Raw genomic sequence first — 20160 nt, 5'->3', positions numbered from 1 at the left:
TTAAAACGAATCATCTAACTATTTTTCCCACAATTATAATCTACGCTAGCGCACTTGCAGTTTCATCCCAACGTAACTAGTCAGCCCGTGGGCTAACTAATAAATGCCCAAATAGTGGCATGTCTTAGATATTCGTTAATATGTAGTATTTGGTTATGACATCTGAGAAAGTCAATTGTACATCTTGTGTAATGAAGTATCGTAGCACCTCTCTTGCATATACCTTCCATAGATATTGATTGATTAGTCAGGCAAGCTTTTTGAAAAGCTATTACTTGTATCTCTGTTATTCTCTCCTCTCGTAAACTCGAGTTATCGTTCTTAGCACGAGTTATCTGTTCCTTATAGCAGGTATCGGAAAACTTCCGGTTTAAGAGCGAATGTCGCTGATGACTAGATTAGTCTAAAATGTTTGAGGAATTAAAGTTAAAACTAATGAGTCTGGAGTTCATCCCTCGAAAAAAATGTATGATCTGATACGATGCATTAAATTTGAAGATTTGACCGAAACATAATTTTACAGTCTTAATGATTATATACCATATTAGCAAAGTTTAAAAAAAAAATACGATATTATTGAAAACAAATTGCGAGATCTACATGTAGGCCTTGAAATGTCTCTGCAAATTATGTCGAACGATTACGGTATCAAATTTTCACAATATTCTTCACATAAAAGAGTATTCTTCGCTCAATATGAAACATAAACTAATAGGAAGAACAAGTGAATTTTTAAATCAAGCATCCCTGCAATTAAATGGACTTGTACAAGTTCCTAAAGAAGTTGCGAAAAGATAATATTAAAAACGGAAATTTATTCAAATGTACAGCATCCATATTTGAATAGAAAGTGTTTTATTTTGATGTCTTTTATTGTATGTATTATAGATGCATTAAATAGAGACACGTAGTACCCCCCTTTTTTCTCGGAATATGTATCATTGTTAATTTAGTATGAAAATATTCATTGAAAAGCCGCCCACAAACTTTTTGTTGCAGTGTGGTGATCTTCCAAGGTTTTAATATATATATGAATAATTCTCTTACCAAAAAAAGTCGGAACTTAAAACACACCCCCACCCCACCCCCCACGAAGTCACGAAATAGGATTTTGGAATTTGGACAATTTTTCCTTTTTTTTATCAAATATTTTTTTCTCAGGAACTATGTTGTCAATAATTTTTCTGCTCCCCCTCCACTTTTAAATTTAAAAAAAGGAGCTATGTGCTGCGTTTAATACAATGTATATATTTAATTATATTTTAAAAAGAAAGTCCCATATTTTCTCAAAATATATATCTATATATAATCGCAGTAAATTAGGGGATTTCCCTAGCTACACGTACACCTAAACGTACACGGTCATCTGCTTAACTTCTCTAATTAATGAGAAGCTATATCTTTTTCGTTTCTATCCAGTATGCAAGTCCGCAGTGCCCTCGCTTAAGAAAATCTTGTCATTTGCTGCTTATTAAGTATGAAAATTCTCATTCGAAGGCAGATTCGCAGGTCCTCCTTCCCCTCCGCACTTTTGTTGTAGTACTGTATTGTACTCGATTTTCTTTTACGGAAAGTGGAAAATGTGAGAACAAAAAATTACACCCCCCCCCCTTCCCCACGAAATATGTTCTCTTTTTTTAATAGTTTTCAAGACTTTTGACCCACTTCTTTACTTCAGCTATTTCTGCCTGTTGTTGTTGTTTAATAAGCTCTGACGTTTCCAGGTTAATAGCTGCAACAGGCTTAGTGTTACATTCATTAGTCGACATGGTATCGTGATCTATCCTTGAAAGTGCGTCAGCATTTCCATGCAGTCTACCAGCTCGATGACAAATCTCAATGTCATATTCTGATAACGTGTCCAGCCATCTGGATAACTGTCCTTCAGGTTCTTTGAAAATCATCATCTATTTCAAGGCGCTGTGATCTGTACGTAGCACAAAATGTCTGCCTTATAGGTAGGGTTAATATGCCATGATAAAATGCACAACTGCCACCAATTCTTTTCGCATGATACTGTACATTGGTTAAGGATCTGCTTCCATAAGAGATGACTCCTTCAGCTCAGTCCTTAGATTGACTAAAAACGGCGCAAATACAAACGCCAGATGCATATGTGTCTAAAAAAAATGTTTCAGAAAAGTCTTGCAGTACAAGAACAGGTACTGTAGTAAGTTCATAAGAATTTCTTTTCTTTGTGTGTTAGATTATGTAATAGACTGGCAATAATGGCAAATCCCTTCAAAAACCTCCTTTAGTGAGAGCAAAAGCCGAGGAAACTTCGTAGATTTCCCACTTTGCTTGGTGTTGGCCAGGTTTTTATGCCTTTCACTTTCTCTGGGTCAGTTTCAACTCCTTGTTCTGTTATGATATGACCCAAATACGATACTCTGTGTTTGAATAAACTGCACTTTTAACTTCTTAGTCTAAGTCCTGCTTCATATGTCTTTTAAATAATGTGTCAAGTCTCTCTAAATGTTGACGAAGGTATAACTGAACACGATTATATCGTTTAGATATATCAAGCAGATATCCCATCTCAGACCAGCGCAGGTAGGCTGCAAGAGTCGTTCAAATATCCCTGCCGCATTACATAAGCCAAAAGGCATTACGTTAAACTCGAAAAGTCCCCTATGTGCCTTAAAGGCGGTCCTCATATCCAGCGTAGAAAACCTCTTTGACCCTCCAAGAGCATCTAACGACTCATCAATCCTAGGTAAAGGATACGCATCCTCTACTGTTACGTTGTTCAGCCTCCTAAAATCAGTACAGAATCTTATAGTTCCATCTTTCTTACGCACAAGTACGGTTGGACTAGCCCAAGGACTTGAAGAAGGTCTGATAATATTGTTTGTAAGCATCTTGTCGATTTGAGTGTCAATTTCTTTTATTAGATGGAATGGAACGCGTCTTGGCTGCTGACGAATCGGCTTTTCATTTTCCGATTTGATTTTATGTATGATCAAGGTTGTGTCCTTGAACAGCGATCTTTTCAGCAAAAAGCTCAGCATGCCTTATCAAGAAAGATTGGGCTTGCTGTCTTTGGTTTGGTGAAAGATTCTCTGCATCATCCAGCAAGGTCTGAATGTGACTATGTAGACTCGTAGCTTGTGCGGGTTCTCCACTATTTGATGGTTATGTGGTTCCTATTGGTTCAAATACCCCTGCAACTTTATATACAACTAATGGATCATCATGTAGATTAGGGAGCCTACATGGAACAGCATCACCAGCGTCTGCGGATACCAGCAATCTACCCATCATGGTTTCTGTCCTCTGGCTAAATGTCTTGCATGGTTCCACAATCCCAAATAAGGGTAATGGTCTCTTGCTGTCTCGATTTATCACATTCCCCATAACGATGCACTCGCTCCTTGTCGGTATGACTGAAGTTTCATTGACAGAAACTCTACAGCAGTACATATTTTGCTCCAAATGTACATTGATCACTTCATATTCGAACTTCAGGGTCACTGACTTAAGATCCAGCATACATTTATGCTCAATCATGAAGTTAGGTCCTAAAATACTAGATCCTCTGATTCCTGCACGACTTCATGTTTTATAATCTTCTCTCCTATTCTAAAATCGAAAACTGTCGACCTTTTCGTTTCTAATGTCTTGCCATCTGCTTAAGTGAGTGTGTGACGTGCTGCTTGCAATGCTGGTTGACTCGCCGAGGGAATAGCATCATCTGTTTCATAAGATACTATTGTCATTTCTTGATGTTCGTTTGCCATCCCTACTGCGCTTTACTTAACCCCTCCATTGCATTTGCTGTTGCATAAGCTGTTTCAGTTTTCTTAGAAATAAAAGATATAATTTATATAATTTATTGGAAGTCTATCATTCAACAAAAATATGGCATCAGCACTACACAGCATATATTTGTAACCTTATTCAGGTTGAAAACTGTTTGCTTTCCTTATTCAGGACTTTCTTGGCATCTGTTTCCTTATTTATAAACTATTGTTCTTATTCAGGCTGACAAATTAACAAAAATCATGGTTTATATACATGTAATTATGATCACGTGATTAAAGCAGCAATATATTGTAACAAAGAAGGATAATCATAACATTAAGGTTCTTAAAAGTCACTTTTTTATAAAGTCTATAACATTATTAATTCATTAGCGATAAACTTGTGTTTCGATCAAACCTTTAAATTTAATATTGTGCATAATGTCATTACATTTGTCCGAGAGATGACCTTCAAACACTTTAGAAAAAGAAATCTTATTATTTTTAAACATTTAGACAAATTGTCATCTGCGATATTCTTTTAAAACCGGATGTTTTACAATACCTGCTGTAAGGAAAAGATAACTCGTGTCAAGAACGATAACTCGAGTTTACGGGAAGAGGGAAGGTAAACATGCAGAGATCAAATACTTTCATATCTGAATAAAGTTCTTCAAAGGTTATAGGCAATTACGTTACCTAATCACATGGCGCAATAATATCTACATAAAAGGACTTGCATAACTTTGCAATTGGCATGCTTTTCATGTACAAAAATGTAAAAATACACAAGTAAAATAATAATCTTTTTATTCAAAACGAAAACAAGTATTGAATCCAGTTCTTTGGCGATTCTACATAGATATAGTGAACTCTGTGTTATATCAGCCTGCAAAATCTCAATGTTAATCCTTATTTTTTCTAAAAACCTTTAGTTTCATCTTCATCATAAACTCTGAATGGTTTTCAATAAAGTTTTCTTCATTAAACTTAACTCAAAACCAGGGGCCAAAAAGGGGCCTTAGCCTATCTTGTCCTTTGCATAAATTGTCGCCAGTACTGCTCTGTGTCTTCATCATAATAGATATGCCTAACTGAAATTGTAGATATCAGGGGCGTAGCTTGACTTAAAATTCTAGTGAGCCAAAACCATAGGGGCAGGGGGTATGGGGCCGCCTAAGGCCCCAAGTAGGTCAGGGCAGCGCCATGGTGGGGGGGGGGGTAGAGGGGGGCACCACACACCCCTCCAGACAGAATATGGATTTGGGTGTTTTATCAGACTTCTCCTGCACAGAAGTATAGTTAATTTTACCGGTTTCATAGTGTGAATATGATACCACATATTATTAAAGTATTTAAAAGAGCATCGTCAGAAACCGACGAGGTAAGAGAAGCTAGACCGACCGCAAGTTTCCGACGATGGTAAAGGAATTAATAAATATGCTTACTTAAACTTGTAACACATGTTAAGATGAATACACGTTTTTTTAAATTTTGTTTTTATTTCGTCAAAACTATAATTGTCAAACATTTATCAGTTTTTAATTTTTTCCAATCATTGCCTACTTGGAGTTTTCAGTAATGGAGGTAGAGCCCAAACCTTGATGGTATGAACGTACATAATAGAATTGCTTAAATTATAATTTTTACAAGATATTTTCTTCAATGTATTATTAACTATGGGAGGGAGTTGTGGTGGATAAAAATCTAGTGAGGCAGTTGCCTCATTGCCACAATGGAAGCAACGCCCCTGGATATAATGTTTTTTGTCATAATTATAAAAGGACAAGGTTCACTTGATATTATATTTGGCCCTGAGAATTTCAAATTAAAGTTAACGCTGAATCAAAACTTAACATTGAAAATAAAGGCTGGATATATGCTTGTTAAAAAAGTAAACCCAAACTTTGAGAATGTGTCCCCTGTATACTGTTTATTCGTGGTCAAATCATGCACGGAATGCATATTTCCGGAAAAATCGTTAAAAATCAGGGACTTAAAAGCATTTTTCGATAGGTCCGCATTATATCACCACTTTTAAATTTTTACAAACGAAACATCTATTTGAAAGCATTTTATATGCAAAAAATTAGGGACTATGTTTATTTTTTAAAAATGTGTTCATTTTACAGCATGCAATACACATGCATTAGACGGTATTTGCTAGATCTAAATAACACTGAGAATATGCCTCGCCGCTATAGCTATAAAATCTTTTAATATAAAGGATAAAGTCATCACAACAATATTATGAAGATCTGATATATGTATTAATTCTTTATTGTTCGAATTCAGATATATTGTGCCTATAGCATCTTACTTCCGCGCCCCCTAACTAAGCGACAGTGGTCCGAGTTAGACTATATCTGGACCTTAGGTGGTTGAAAAATGTAGTAGTTCAGATAAAATGCAGTATTAACACTAGTCGTATAAATGTTATTTTACTTTCAGTTTATAATCCAGTGCCTGTGTCCATAATCATGTCAAGGTAAACATTATAAAACAATTTATACGTCATTTTTGAAAATTGACGTCACAATGGTTTCGCCGATTTATTTGGCCTGTTTTTTTTTTTTTTTTTTTTTTTTTTTTTTTTTTTTTTGAGCTATTATAGTGAAAAGTAGAGGCTAAGTTTCCAAGATAGAAGACAAATTGGCAAAATATCAATAGATTAAACAATGTAGATAAGTTCCGAACATAATCTAAATTGTCATATATGTGTTTTATCAATGACTTCAGTTACCTTTTCTGAAGAGTTCCATAAATATTACCCGTAAAGCCATAAATATACCACATAAATGTATTTCTCGAGTTGGTCAAAAAGGGGTGATATATAGCATTTTATGTACTTAGTAGCGATTAAATAAAGGTTGGATGTTATATTTACCTAATGTAAAAAAAAGAAAGAAAACAATAAACTTGGGGGGGGGGGGTTTATAAAATACTACATGAGTGATGATATGGGATGGGAGGGGGTCAGGTACAATTGCTCCTCTTATGTTTTTAATATTACTTTAGATCGACAGACCTTTAGGAATTGTATATAGCATGGAAACATATCTAGAAGTAACGACTGACAAAGAATAAAAAAAATGTTTCTTTTGATTGTCAAGAATCACGTAGTTTGCTTGTGCTCCTTCTGTATTAATATCCAAAAAAATATTGCCTATCTGGGCGCACATGCAAAACTTAAATTCTGACTTGTTTACTTAAACAAATACTTATCTTCGCAAAGAAATTATAAGTATATATCCACAGATATTTTTGCATAAGTGAAATATTCTCGAACGGGGCTCCTACCTATGTAATGCAGTGATCGTAGAAAATATAGCTGATTTTATTCGTATTAACATGTAATTGTTTCAACTGGAGGGTAAGAGTAAATTCAAATAAAATATAAACAGGGTGTCATAGAACATAGAAAATGATTAATAAATGCATATACAATATATAAGCATCGGATTTATTGTGAAAAGGATTCCACGGTGCATGCTGGATTTTGTAGAAAATGTCGTTCTCACAGGTTATTGTAATAATGACTTCCAGGATATAAATATCAACAATCTAGTACGTATTCAAAGGCGGATCCAGCTCCGGCGTGCCCCCCCCCCCCCCCCCGTTTGAGTTTTTTTTTTTTTTTTTTTTTTTTTTTTTTTTTTTGCTTGTGTACATTTTCTTTCTTTAACCTGTTTAAACTCTCAATTTATCCACACGTAATGTTCAGGCACGCAGTTTCAGTGCTTATTCGAATTCGAAAAATGTTTCACATCGAAAAAATCACAACCTACCCCTAAATGGGTAAATAGTAAAGTTTTACTTAAAATTTTTACCACGATGAACCTAATGATACTTTTTCCACGTCAACCTTTTTTTCTACTTTTTTTAATTTTTGTCATCTTGAAAATATACAGTTAATTAATTATCAATAGACTGAATGTAGAACTATTTTGCTTTAATTTCTACGCCTACTATATGTGATACAGGAACTATACATATTTCATGTAATCAAAGTTCTCATTGAATAGCCCCCCCCCCCCCCCCTTCCCGATAAAACATGTAAAAAGTATCAACTGCACTGTCTGCTTCCTTTCCTCCGAATAACAAAATGAAATTAATATTGCTTTTTGTTTGTTATGAATAAAGGGCCATCTACTTTCAAGGCTTAACTTAGGTTCACAATATTAAATTAAGGTATTTTTACCATTATATTAGACCAAGCTAAAGTAATTGAATACAGTATTTACATATTGCAATTGATTACCAATGTAAGTAAACAACAGTGATTTCTGTTCACTAACACTCGATTGTCTTTAAACAATTTTCCCGCGGAAATAAGGCACTCACTTTATCCTGGAAATGAACTAGATTAGCTCATAATGTACACCTTTATATGATAAAAAGTTCTCAAAGTCTAAAAAAAATTTTTTTCCTTGGTGTTAAGAGTTTCCTTAAAACACACGCTTGCATAGATTGACGTCGCAGAGGAATCGATTACTAAGAGAAAGTGGTAAGGGATCCAAAAGGGGGGAGGGGTATCCGGACCCTGTCCCAACACACACCACTTGTATAAAATTCATATAGTAATATACCAAAAATATGAAGGGGAAGGGAAGAAAACTTTGTAAAGTTGGTAAGATATGTAGGAAGGTAAAGTGACATCCCCCTTTCAAAATAGGTTTTTCAGGTTTGGGTTACTTTTCTTTTTTTAATAAGGTTTTGTCCTTTGGGTCGATCTATTTTTTTATGTTGGTACATGTATGGAGCCTCACTCCCTGGGAAAATTACAGGAAAATTCCTCAATTGCGCTGTTACATTTTTCCGCGAGTGCACATTGCTTTTCCGCGAAAAATCCTTCTTTACTGTGAAGTACTAATATTTTTTTTTTTTTTTCTTTTCCGCGAAATCCTCTATTAACCAGGTAGTACCTTTTGCTTCTTGTCTACCACGGGGATGAATTAATGTAAACCTCTCTAAAACATCGTTAAAAGACCCAAGTAGATTGTAGGACATCTACACATTAACCTTTACATCTTCAAGGTTCTGTGAAATAATTCCTTTTAAAAGGGTTGTGAAGAGATTGTATGTTGTTTTATGAAAGAAAGAAACCATGCAAAAAGGTAGTGTAATGAAGTATTGTTTATCTTTTATCTTAGTTAATTGTTACTATTGAAAGGAAATTCTTTTACATTTTCTGTTTGAAACTTTGAAATTTTGCAGTGGGACTAATCTCTCATGGTGCTAGATTTCAGAAAGTAACTTTGAGAAATGTCAACGTTTTAACATAGATTGATTGATTGATTGTATGTTATTTTACGTCCCATTCGAGAATTTTTCACTCATATAGAGACGTCACCATATACAGGTGAAGGGCATCAAATTTTGACCTTTGCTCGGCACTCAGGGCCATTGAGCAGTGAGGGATCTTTATCGTGCCAACGTCTGCAGTGACACGGGGTCTCGGTCTCATCCAAAGGACCCGCAACTTTCACTTCAAAGTGCAGAGCGCATGGCAACGGAACAGTTGCAACCCATTTTTATCGACTTAGGTCAGACGCGGCCTAGATTCGAACTCACGACCTCCCGATCACGGAGCGAGCGCTCTACCGACTGAGTTACCGTGAACGGTCAGGTTGTCAAGAGAAACAATATCACAAAACCTTGGCATCGTTAAAACATGCTGTCTATTCAATAACCTGTAGATCCTAATATTTTCATGTGTCGGGAAAAACTGCAATTTTGGAAAAAAAAAAGAAAAGATAAAAATAATAGTTGATAACTTCGATGTTGGAGTATTTCCGAAACTGCTGAAAGAAAAGAATGATGGGCTATGCCTTTAGACAGCGCAAATAAAATATTATAGTAGGTAGACACAGGTAAACGTATGTAAATCAAGCCACAGAAAATCAATGTCAAGTACTTGCGGAGAAGTAAACCGTGGGTTTTTTTGTTTGTTGTTGAAAATATAATGCAGATAAGCAAGAAGACCAAAATCTCGCGAGCCATACTGACATAATATTACACACAAAATCATATTCTTGAACACCTGCAATCAAAATCCAAGAAAAAGTTTAACGGTCCTTTAAGTTTTTTAAATTACAAAGCTTGGCAATTACGGTTCGTCAAGTTAACAAACAAAGCCAATAACTTTGCATATGCCAATGCGGGGCTCAGAAAGTGAGAAATTCGCTTAGAATATACTGTACATGTACACCTCCTTTATTTCCTTATGATTAAAAAAAACAAAGCCGACCATACCAATTGATTTGAAGATTTGCCTTTAATTATGAAAAATAATTTAGTAAGCATGGCACGCAATCACATGTATACCAGTGAATCGAAATGTACGTTGATAAAAATGAGATTTAATAAACGTACATAATAAAATATACAAGTACCGAAGTAAGCTGGATTTATTTTAAAACAAGACGTTCAAATCTTGTTCATGACGTCGCATAAAGGAACGTCAAAATATCACAACGTTATCGTAAACTTTGCTACTTTTACGTTTATATAAAATATTAATAAAGCTTTTTACATGCATATATTGATAATTTCATGAAAATATACACTCTCTCAAAGAATTTTGAGGAAGTTTATTTAATTTTGACACGGGGCCGATTTTCGCACCAAACGCACCTTGTCCTTTAGTTTGACTTCAAGTGTCTCTATCCATACCTTTCCGACATCGGACGAGTTTCCTGCGCTTTTTAACATATCGGTTTTCGCGAATACAAAAATTTCCACACAACAGTATGCTCACTATAACTGATCACAAGTAGCCTTTTACAGAATATTCCTTTCAAAACAGAATCCTTTGCCAGATGAATTCGAAGAGTTACCGCTTTTTCATCCGATTTACACCTTGCGTTTCTTTTTCAATTAAATCCTTTGAAATTTTACAAAGTATATACTGCAAGACAATTTAACACGATATGCGTGGGTTGTCCCAGAAAAAAAAGGCAACTACAAATTTCCATTTCAAAAAGCCAAATATTTCATAAACTACCGGATTAAAGTCATTCAATTTTCGTCATTTTGACAACATCCTATAAGGTCTTTAAGTCATATGAATTTAGAAGCAGTATAGAAAGGGTGTTAAAGGGTGTTAAATATCGCTGGTCGGCACAAGTAAATTTTTTGATCGTCAAAAATAGCATTGCTATCGAAGTTTTTTTGTATTACTAGGCTATATAGAAAAGTAATGCTACAAAATTTACATCCATAGAAATATCATTTATGACATAGTGTATATATGTGTAAAAAAGATTTTGTCACCACAAATAACAAAAAATATTATGTTACATTCTTTAGATATAGTCAAAAATGGCGACGTGCGGCGGATCAGATTATCATTTAGTGCTGTGTTGAGCAGTATTTGACTTATGTTCATACGGGCAAAAGAGATGTAAACGATAGGACGACACAACCAAATGTATCGAGCAGTGGTCTATATAAGTTAGTGAGGTTCAGAATGGCTGGGCTGGTTATCAGATGGAAGTCGTGTCTCGAAGACCAACTAAAATGACGACAGACTAAAATGTCTGGAACTAAACGCCATACGCCATACGTTGAGACAGCCGATAACTATGCAAGCAATTAGGTTTATTGATCGTGAGAAATTGTCTTTTAAAATAATTAATTCCAAGATATTTTCTTAACTGTATTATGTGTAAAATGGATTACACGTAAACTAAAAGAAAATTAAATAAAGAATAGAATTTATGCTTCGAATTATATTTTAAAGAAGCATGATTCCGCATGACAAACGCCTCGAACAAATTCAGAACAAATTCAAAAATGCCACGAGCTTCGTTTGGACGTCGTTGGTGTTGCATTGATCGTTAATCTCGAATGTTTCGTTAATCATAGAAAAAATGTTATTTATAGAGATTTTTTAATGAAATGTGAAATACCAAATGAATGTTGTTTTTAGCTAAAAATGGACACTAATTGGCACCCTTACATGTTTGAATTTTAGTAAGTTTTATGATGATGCGTTTAATAATGCGAATACACTTTTTAAAGGGAAGTTACATTTTTATCATAGCAACCAGTGATTGCGAAAGCATTTAAGAAAAACTGGATCTCAATTTTTCTCACAAATATACACAAATTAATGCTTGTAATAACTTTCAAACCGCATTGAAAGAGGTTTGTCGAATTTAGAAAAAGGAATGCTAATTTTTGTCTGCATGGTAACTAGTATACCCTAACAAAAATACTTTAGTTAACTATAGTTTACTATAGTTAGCTAAAGTTCACTATAGTAAATCAAAGTGTTAAAGTTATCACTATAGTAAATCAAAGTTTTCAAAGTGATCACTATAGTGTTATATTTATCACTATAGAAAATCAAAGTTTTCAAAGTTTTCACTATAGTAAATCAAAGTTTTCATAGTGATCACTATAGTAAATCAAAGTTTTCATAGTGATCACAATAGTAAATCAAAGTTTTCATAGTAATCACTATAGTAAATCAAAGTGTCAAAGTTATCATAGTAAATCAAAGTGTCAAAGTTATCACTAAAGTAAATCAAAGTTTTCATGGTTATCACTTTAGTAAATCAAAGTGTCAAAGTTATCACTAAAGTAAATCAAAGTTTTCATGGTTATCACTTTAGTAAATCAAAGTGTCAAAGTTATCACTATAGTAAATCAAAGTTTTCATAGTGATCACTATAGTAAATCAAAGTTTTCATAGTGATCACTATAGTAAATCAAAGTGTCAAAGTTATCATAGTAAATCAAAGTGTCAAAGTTATCACTAAAGTAAATCAAAGTTTTCATGGTTATCACTTTAGTAAATCAAAGTGTCAAAGTTATCACTAAAGTAAATCAAAGTTTTCATGGTTATCACTTTAGCAAATCAAAGTGTCAAAGTTATCACTATAGTAAATCAAAGTTTTCATAGTGTCAGAGTTATCACTATAGTTAACTATAGTTAACTATAGTATTTTTTTGTTAGGGTACCCACCATGACTTGCGCTATAAACAGCAATATGTTATTTGATGAAATCGAGGAAAAATACGGCTGAAAGTATAGCGGAAATTAACTATAATAGTGATATACCGATACTATGAATTTACGTTTTCCCCCAACCTTTTTAATAAAGATAGTAAGAAATAAGGTACAGTAAGGGGTTGTGGAGCCTTTTTGGGAAACATTTGTTATCGTTACAATTACCAGTAATTATTAAATCATCAGCCTTTTCATCATATGCAATAAACGATGAAAAAAACGATCCCAAAATGATTATTTACCTAATACAGTTACTTGAAGAATAAACATTACTTATTACTAGAAATCACTCTTTTTTTTGGGGGGGGGGGGGGTAATTTTCTTCAATTTTTATTCTGGTGTTTAGCTCAAAAATTTTATTTTCGCAACACAAAGGATACCAAATGACAAGTTTTGTTGCTCTGTGTTTTGAAGAAAACAAAATGTTTATTAAACATGGGTATTGATAAGCTGAAAGACAATGTAACAAATAATTAATTAAACAATTGGGAAACATATAATACAGGCAGATCAAGTTACAATTTACCTGATATGGATGTTCTCCAACGTGAATAAGTTCCTGGTCCCCAAAAGTCGTCTGAAATCAAAAATTACCATATTTTGAATAAATACTACATAAAAAAGTATATTAATATCTATATTTATCATATCTCGACTTGATATATTCCAATGAGTTTGAAATGATACCACTTAGTTTGACACATCTGTTTCATATTTGGAGTAATTAGATACAAGAAAAAGACGACAACGGTCTCATAACACGAAACCTTTATGAAAAATGTGCTGATTTAAACTTTTCTATCGACGACCTCCCTTACTTATATAGCAATATACCCCTAATACCTGCATATGGGGTTTATATCGCCCAGTTGATGTGATAGGCAAGATCATGCTATACGTACAAACAATTTCTAAAACAAGGCAAGTTATTGACAAACAAGTTTATAAAACAAGAATCTCAACAGTCTCGTTTAAAGTCATCATTTCATAAGTTCTATATGATAGATACAAGGACCGTGTCAGCAAATACAGTCCCTGAAACGTTCTACTTTCCCACTTGAACGGTGAGCGAACGCTGAACGAACGGTGAACGAACGCTGAACGAACGCAGAGCGAACGGTGAGTGAACGATGTGTGAACGCTGAACGCAACTTGGTGAACGATGTGTGAACGGTGAACGGTGAGAGAACGCAGAACGCGAACGGAGCGCAAACGCGAGCGCAAAGTGAACGGTGAACGAACTGTGAACGCAAGATGAACGATTTATTCGGAATGCCTCTGATCTTTTCCTTGCATTGAAACTATTCTATTGTATTCGAATGCCTGGTGCTAAAAAAAATAAATGAATAATAAATAAATAAATAAATCAACGAAAATTGTCTTAAGAAAGACGATACATGCACATTAAGTAAAATTATCAATTCAAGTTTCTTACAATATTTTCTGCACATATGTACGATGTTTAAATTCAACTTTTTAATAATACGATTTTTATCGCTGTAAAACATTGTAATTGTTACCGAACGCTATAGTATAACAGATGAAATTAATCTTTAGTTGTAAAATAAATATGTTTATTCTTATTTGATATATAAAACCATTACAAATAATGTGGATTTTAGAAGAGAAAACTACGGACATATAGAATGAATTACAACGGTTGTAACAACCATACAAGGCGATTCCGTGTAAAATAATGAGAATTTTTTTTTTTACAAAGGTATGTGGACGTATTGCATAAATACACTCGTAGTTTAAAATTCTAATGCAATAATATATTTATGTGTCAGTTTTATTTTTTATGATGATTTATTGAGCAGACTTCTACATGTATCTGTAGACATTTCCCGGCCGTGATTATACTCGGACAAGATGATACAAAGAATCAATCATATTATTTGATGTATATTAAATTTTCACAACTTGATATTTAAGTAATTTGCTGTCATAGTTTTTATTTAACAGACAAATGAGAGAGAGAGAGAGAGAGAGAGAGAGAGAGAGAGAGAGAGAGAGATTCGGTTTTAGCCCCCCCTTCCTCAAATGTTTGTACCTATATCAAACAAATATTCTAAATTTTTTTCTAAATATATCAGGCAGTGAAAGTAACCATTTTTAATCAACAAATCCATTTGTTTTACAGTCGTAATCGATTTTTATTTTCCTGCTTCAAGTTCACACGAAGTCCACGTGCTTGACCTGTCAATCAAAATCATTCGACACTGTGCAGTTGGAAAGTCTCGTCACACCGAAGGCAAAGTGTTAGTATTTCCAAGAAGTTTTAGCATTTTTCTTATCATTTCTAGATCTGATTCCAACATTTCTAATAACAATAAATAGATAAATGAATAAAATACATTGGGAATAAATACTTGGAATAATTAAGCCGCTTGAATTTGAAACATGCTCCCTGCCAATTTAAAATATCACCGCCGGCACATGTATATTTTGAACTACTATTGTTTAATGACTTTGTTTAGTTGCATGTTTGTTTTGAGACTGAAATTTTTGTTCTACAAAACACATTAACTTCCTCTATAATGTTAATTAAAATGTACTGGATATACTAACTAAGTAACCGATTTAGGGGAAGGGGGGGAGGGGGAGGGCTCTTAATAACATATAAGTTACGGTGAAAAATATCATTACTGGAGAATCACCTTGGTTATATAAATGATAATCATGTTATAATGGTATTTCTCTCTTTCTAATTAAAGACTTTATATATGTAAAGTAAAAAAAAATCTTTAATGTATTACATTTTAAACAAATATTTTTTTAACCACACTATCAATTTAATTCTTTCTAAAGATATTTAATTAATTGGATATCCGCGATACTGTTTATCATTCTCAGAACAAGTTCTAACATGCATTTCTGTATTATTTGAAAAAAAAAATGTGATAGAATTAAATATATTCGTATATTTCCTGCAGTTGGTAAATTAATTGACTTCGATTATTATCTATCCATTAACGATTTGTCGTCTTTAACATAACAACAAAATGTTGCAGTGCTTGAAGTATCAGTATTTTTCCCGTATTTAAACTTAATTTTTCAGCATCGTTCTTCAGAGGTACATACATGTACTTATAACAACATTTATTTTCCAGATAAATTTTATGAATAACCTAACAGCTAAGTTAGAATAATAAAAATAAATATTGTAGATAATTTTTCCCCATGAAATAATGATTCTTTAAACACAGTATGTTATTTATTAAATTCAAAACCTGTAAATCCTTACTTCAAAAAAGATAAGTCCTTTCACTTCGGAGTTCCGAATGACACTGAAGACTGAACGATAAGTGAACGCTGAACGCAAGGTGAACGCAAAGTGAACGAACGAAGAGCGAACGGTGAACGCAAAGTGAACGGTGAACGCGAGCGCACGGTGAACGCAAAACTGTGAACGGAGAGCGAACGGTGAACGCACGGTGAACGAACGGTGAACGCACGCTGAACGAACGGAAAAATGGGAAAGTAGAACGTTTCAGGGACTGTACAATCTGTCATTACGTTGAATCCTGACTGACGTTTTTCATTCTAATTATTAAATCATTATTAACACAGTGAATTTACATTAACACAGTGAATTTACATACTATTTTTTTTTCTCGTTTTTCCCGATCATGATAGGAAGCGCACGGCCGGTATGACCGGTCGACAGGAGATGCTTATTCATGCAGGGAACCTAGTCCCACCCTTGATGTTTTAGAGGTTCGTGTTTGATTCTGGCTAATATTTGTGTCTCGGCCTGATACATGATATGATATGGTAAAGGGTATGTATTATTATGCTTATTACATACTTAGTAATTAAATACAACACACAAGTAGTAATATAGTGTGCCCATATATTACTACTCACACATCAACTTTAGAAAAATACAAATCTGTCTCATAGCAGTACAGGAACAGCACACTTGACCGCTTAGTCATCTAGGCAAGTAAAAAAATTGCTTTTGATGCCGATATAATTCTCGCGGCGCCGCCCTAACCTACGAGGGTTGTCCGTTAAAATCGTGGACAAAGCGTTTTTCTCGAAAAATAACGAGAGAACTAAGCTGAAATTTTCAGCAAATGTTTATTCATCATATTTAAGTGCATCTTATTTTTTTGATAAAATATAGACAAAAATAAAAATTTTATTATGCTTGAATGTGCACAGGGTACGGCCCTACGGCGCACGATCAAAAAACCAGGGTTTCATTAGCGAATACACGAGTTATATTTCGAAATAAAAGTATTAAATAGTTAAGGTTGGGGTAAAAATTATCCTATTTTTATACACTATCTACTAATTCGTCTTTTGTGAAATATCAAGGCATTTGCTTAATTTTTGGCAGTTTACCGAGCATTTGAAATGAGGAAAGTGGTAAACGCAACACACGAAAAATGGCGACGTTTGGTGACGTTACGGCGCACCGGAGAACAGTTCAGTTTGATTTAGATGTAGTAATGACGCCCTAAGAAACTTTAAATGACTACAGAAGAAAAATAAAATATAAAAAAAATATCACTAGATCTTTAGTATACTAGTGAACTGGGAGTTTTCTAAGCGGAAGCTTTTTGATCGAGTCCCCGGGTAGAACAAGATATACGGACAAACATCTACTGGTAATAGCAAAAGACGCTGTCACTGTAAACCGTCGATATGAGTCTGTTTAGTTGAATGATAGTGAGAGTACTCTCCATAACTTACTAATAAATCTTCAGAAGGTCCCATGTGTGTGCGAGATTGGTTCCTCAACTGTTTATGGAGGAATAAAGGGAAAATCAAGTATGTGCATCAATGAAATCCCCGAATTTAAGTGGAGCTTGTCCAACTTTTATTTAGCAAAGAGGAAACATGACGCTGATTTAGACACTTTGACATTATCATCCGTGTGCCGTAAGGCAAAACCACACATAACATAAAGTCTCATATTTTGTTTATTTGAGCAGATATCTATTTGAAATTTGCTATGTATATTGATGAAAAATGTACTAAAAAGTAGTGAAAGTTTTAGAACGCAGTGATGATTATTTTGCAATCTAGACAACTTGTCCGCGATTTTACCGGACAACCCTCGTACACTACACCCCTAGAAGATAAATACGGATCGGTAAAAATGTTGTGGAACTGAAAGAGTAAAATTTAAAAGCTAGGACAAATTGTGTAAATTTTGAGATATATTTCAAAATAAGTATCAGGCTAAAAGATTGGTAATTTTAAGTTGATTTTTTTTCAGTATGTCTGTAATTTTCGGAGAGTTTAGATTGTTGAAAGAAAATGTGTAAAACTAGTTCTAACAATATCAGATGAAAACTACAGTGAATATCTGTTACATTTAATAAATTTTGTGATAATACGTGAAGCTAAAGTTCCTATATACAGGAAAAAACAAATCAGTACTATGTGAAGCATTACTTGTGCAACAAGAGTCCGAGGTAAACGCAAACAAAATCATAATACACATGAAAAGAGATGTTAAAGAAACAAATATTTACAAAACAACAACTGTATATTACTAGTGTTTTTTTTACTATACGACTGTCGTCATGAGAAAAGAACCCTTCTCTTTTGACGTCACAATGCGCAGAAAACGACGTCAAAGTCGTGATATTGTAAAACGTAAGTATTTCTTGTCGACTGCGTTTCGTGAACAAGATCCAAGAGTAACAGAAAAATCAAAAGTCAAATTATATGCAAATTGATGTGGACATTTTTAATAAATAATAATGTTACTATTTAGTACATGCATTTATTCATAATTCTGTTTAAGTAATCCCAACGCGACATTGAACACATTGTTAGGTACAACGATTTTTGGCGATGTCTATATATAATGCATGGCTAAAGATGCTGTATATTTGTTTTCTGAGCAATTTGAAAGTGCTTAAATTTGATTCATATTAAGTATCTTAATATTAAAAGGTATTCTACTTACACATTTTTTTTTTTCAGAGAGAGATGGATCAGTTAACACATACGCGTTCTTTTTGTACTGAATTGAACATATTTTAATGTTATACTGTACCGGGTTATTTTCGCCCCGTGCTATTTTCGTCCTTTCAAACTTGCTAACAATTTTGCCCCGTTTCAACTCGCCCAGTCACGGTTCTGTTTAAGAAATTATACTGTCTTCTTTGAATTCCTAAAGTCTTAAATTCGCCCATTTGTGTCTTCGGCGAAAGGGGGCGAAAATAAAACGGAGGCGAAAATTTCTCTGTATACAGTATATATACAATGGGATTGGACACAAGTTCTTAAAACTTATTTCACCTTCTCTATAATTCTATAAAGTTTGAGTTACAAGTGTTACACAGTTTTAGAAATAAATTTGATTAACTCACAACATGAATTTATATAAACTGCAAGAAAATTAGTAATATAAAATTACAATGAACAAAAATTACAATATATCATTTAAATCTACCAGATTGCTGAATATATGATTTAAACAGTGGAAAAAGATATCAATTTTCAGCAATACTTAGTGAAGTATACATCCACAGTAAAGTATGGGTGTCAACAATATGAACCTTATCAAATCTCAAAAACTTATAGAAGAAAATCTTTCCTGGCCTTAGTATAATTAGGACAGTCGAAAAAATAATGATGTGTGTCTTCTACTTTTCCACAAGAACATAATGGATTTGATATAATGTTACAACTATAGAGATCAATATTTAATAGACAGTTATGTCGAAGTCTGGTGTGCAGTATATTATTACGTCTTTTTTCAAATCTAAAATAAAGTGGAGCTACTGCTATATTTTCTGCAATCGTTCTTTTAAAAGCTGATAGTGAGCTCGAGTTTCTAGTTTCTAGCGATAATGAATTCCATTCATTAACTACAGTTTGAACAAATGATGATTTATAAGTTTGCAGTCTACATATGGGTATATTATAGTTTTGGGAGTTTCTTGTTGTATGAGTGGAAGCTCTAATAATATCTCATGTCAGGTATAATATCACAGAGATAATCAGAAACTAAATTATTATGAATCTTATACATAGTATTTTATCTATGTAGCTTGTGTCTATCACTAAGCGGCTCCCAGCCAGTTTCGAAATACAGACTCCCTAGAAGCTAACAGAGTCAGACCAGTAACAATACGGGCTGCTTGTAGTTGTAATTTCTCCAACTTTTCAGAATCTGTATTTGAACAACCTCGCCATACTACTGAAGCATATTCATGTTTAGGGCGAATGAATTCGTATACATGAGTGAAAGAGTTTTTCAATTTATTTTAAATTTGAGCTTTTTTAATAGACCTATTTTCTTGTATGCATTGGAAAGTAAGATTTCAAAATGGGATTACCAACTAAGTTATATGAAAACGCTACTCCTTGATACTTGATAGTGAAATAATTACATTAAAAAAGTACTCTCTGACAAAAATTACCATT

General features: G+C 33.7%; 1 protein-coding gene across 1 annotated transcript in view; it reads right to left on the bottom strand.

Annotated features, from left to right (window-relative positions):
- LOC133200542 (uncharacterized) overlaps nucleotides 1–13653 on the bottom strand; it is a 241529-nt gene extending 227876 nt beyond the window's left edge. Inside the window, exons 1-2 of the mRNA XM_061336326.1 lie at nucleotides 13581–13653; nucleotides 13289–13339 (exon numbers count right to left, since the gene is read on the bottom strand). Coding sequence (XP_061192310.1) covers nucleotides 13289–13339; nucleotides 13581–13653 — 124 coding nt within the window. The remainder of the gene's footprint in view (nucleotides 1–13288; nucleotides 13340–13580) is intronic.
- Nucleotides 13654–20160: the final 6507 nt, after the last annotated feature.

This window comes from Saccostrea echinata, unplaced genomic scaffold (assembly GCF_033153115.1).
Source record: "Saccostrea echinata isolate AGI-Se365-2 ecotype Australia unplaced genomic scaffold, CSIRO_AGI_Sech_v1 ptg000040l, whole genome shotgun sequence".
Lineage (NCBI taxonomy): Eukaryota > Metazoa > Mollusca > Bivalvia > Ostreida > Ostreidae > Saccostrea > Saccostrea echinata.
Note: the sequence above shows the minus strand (reverse complement) of the source record. Positions and strands in the feature narration are given on the sequence as shown.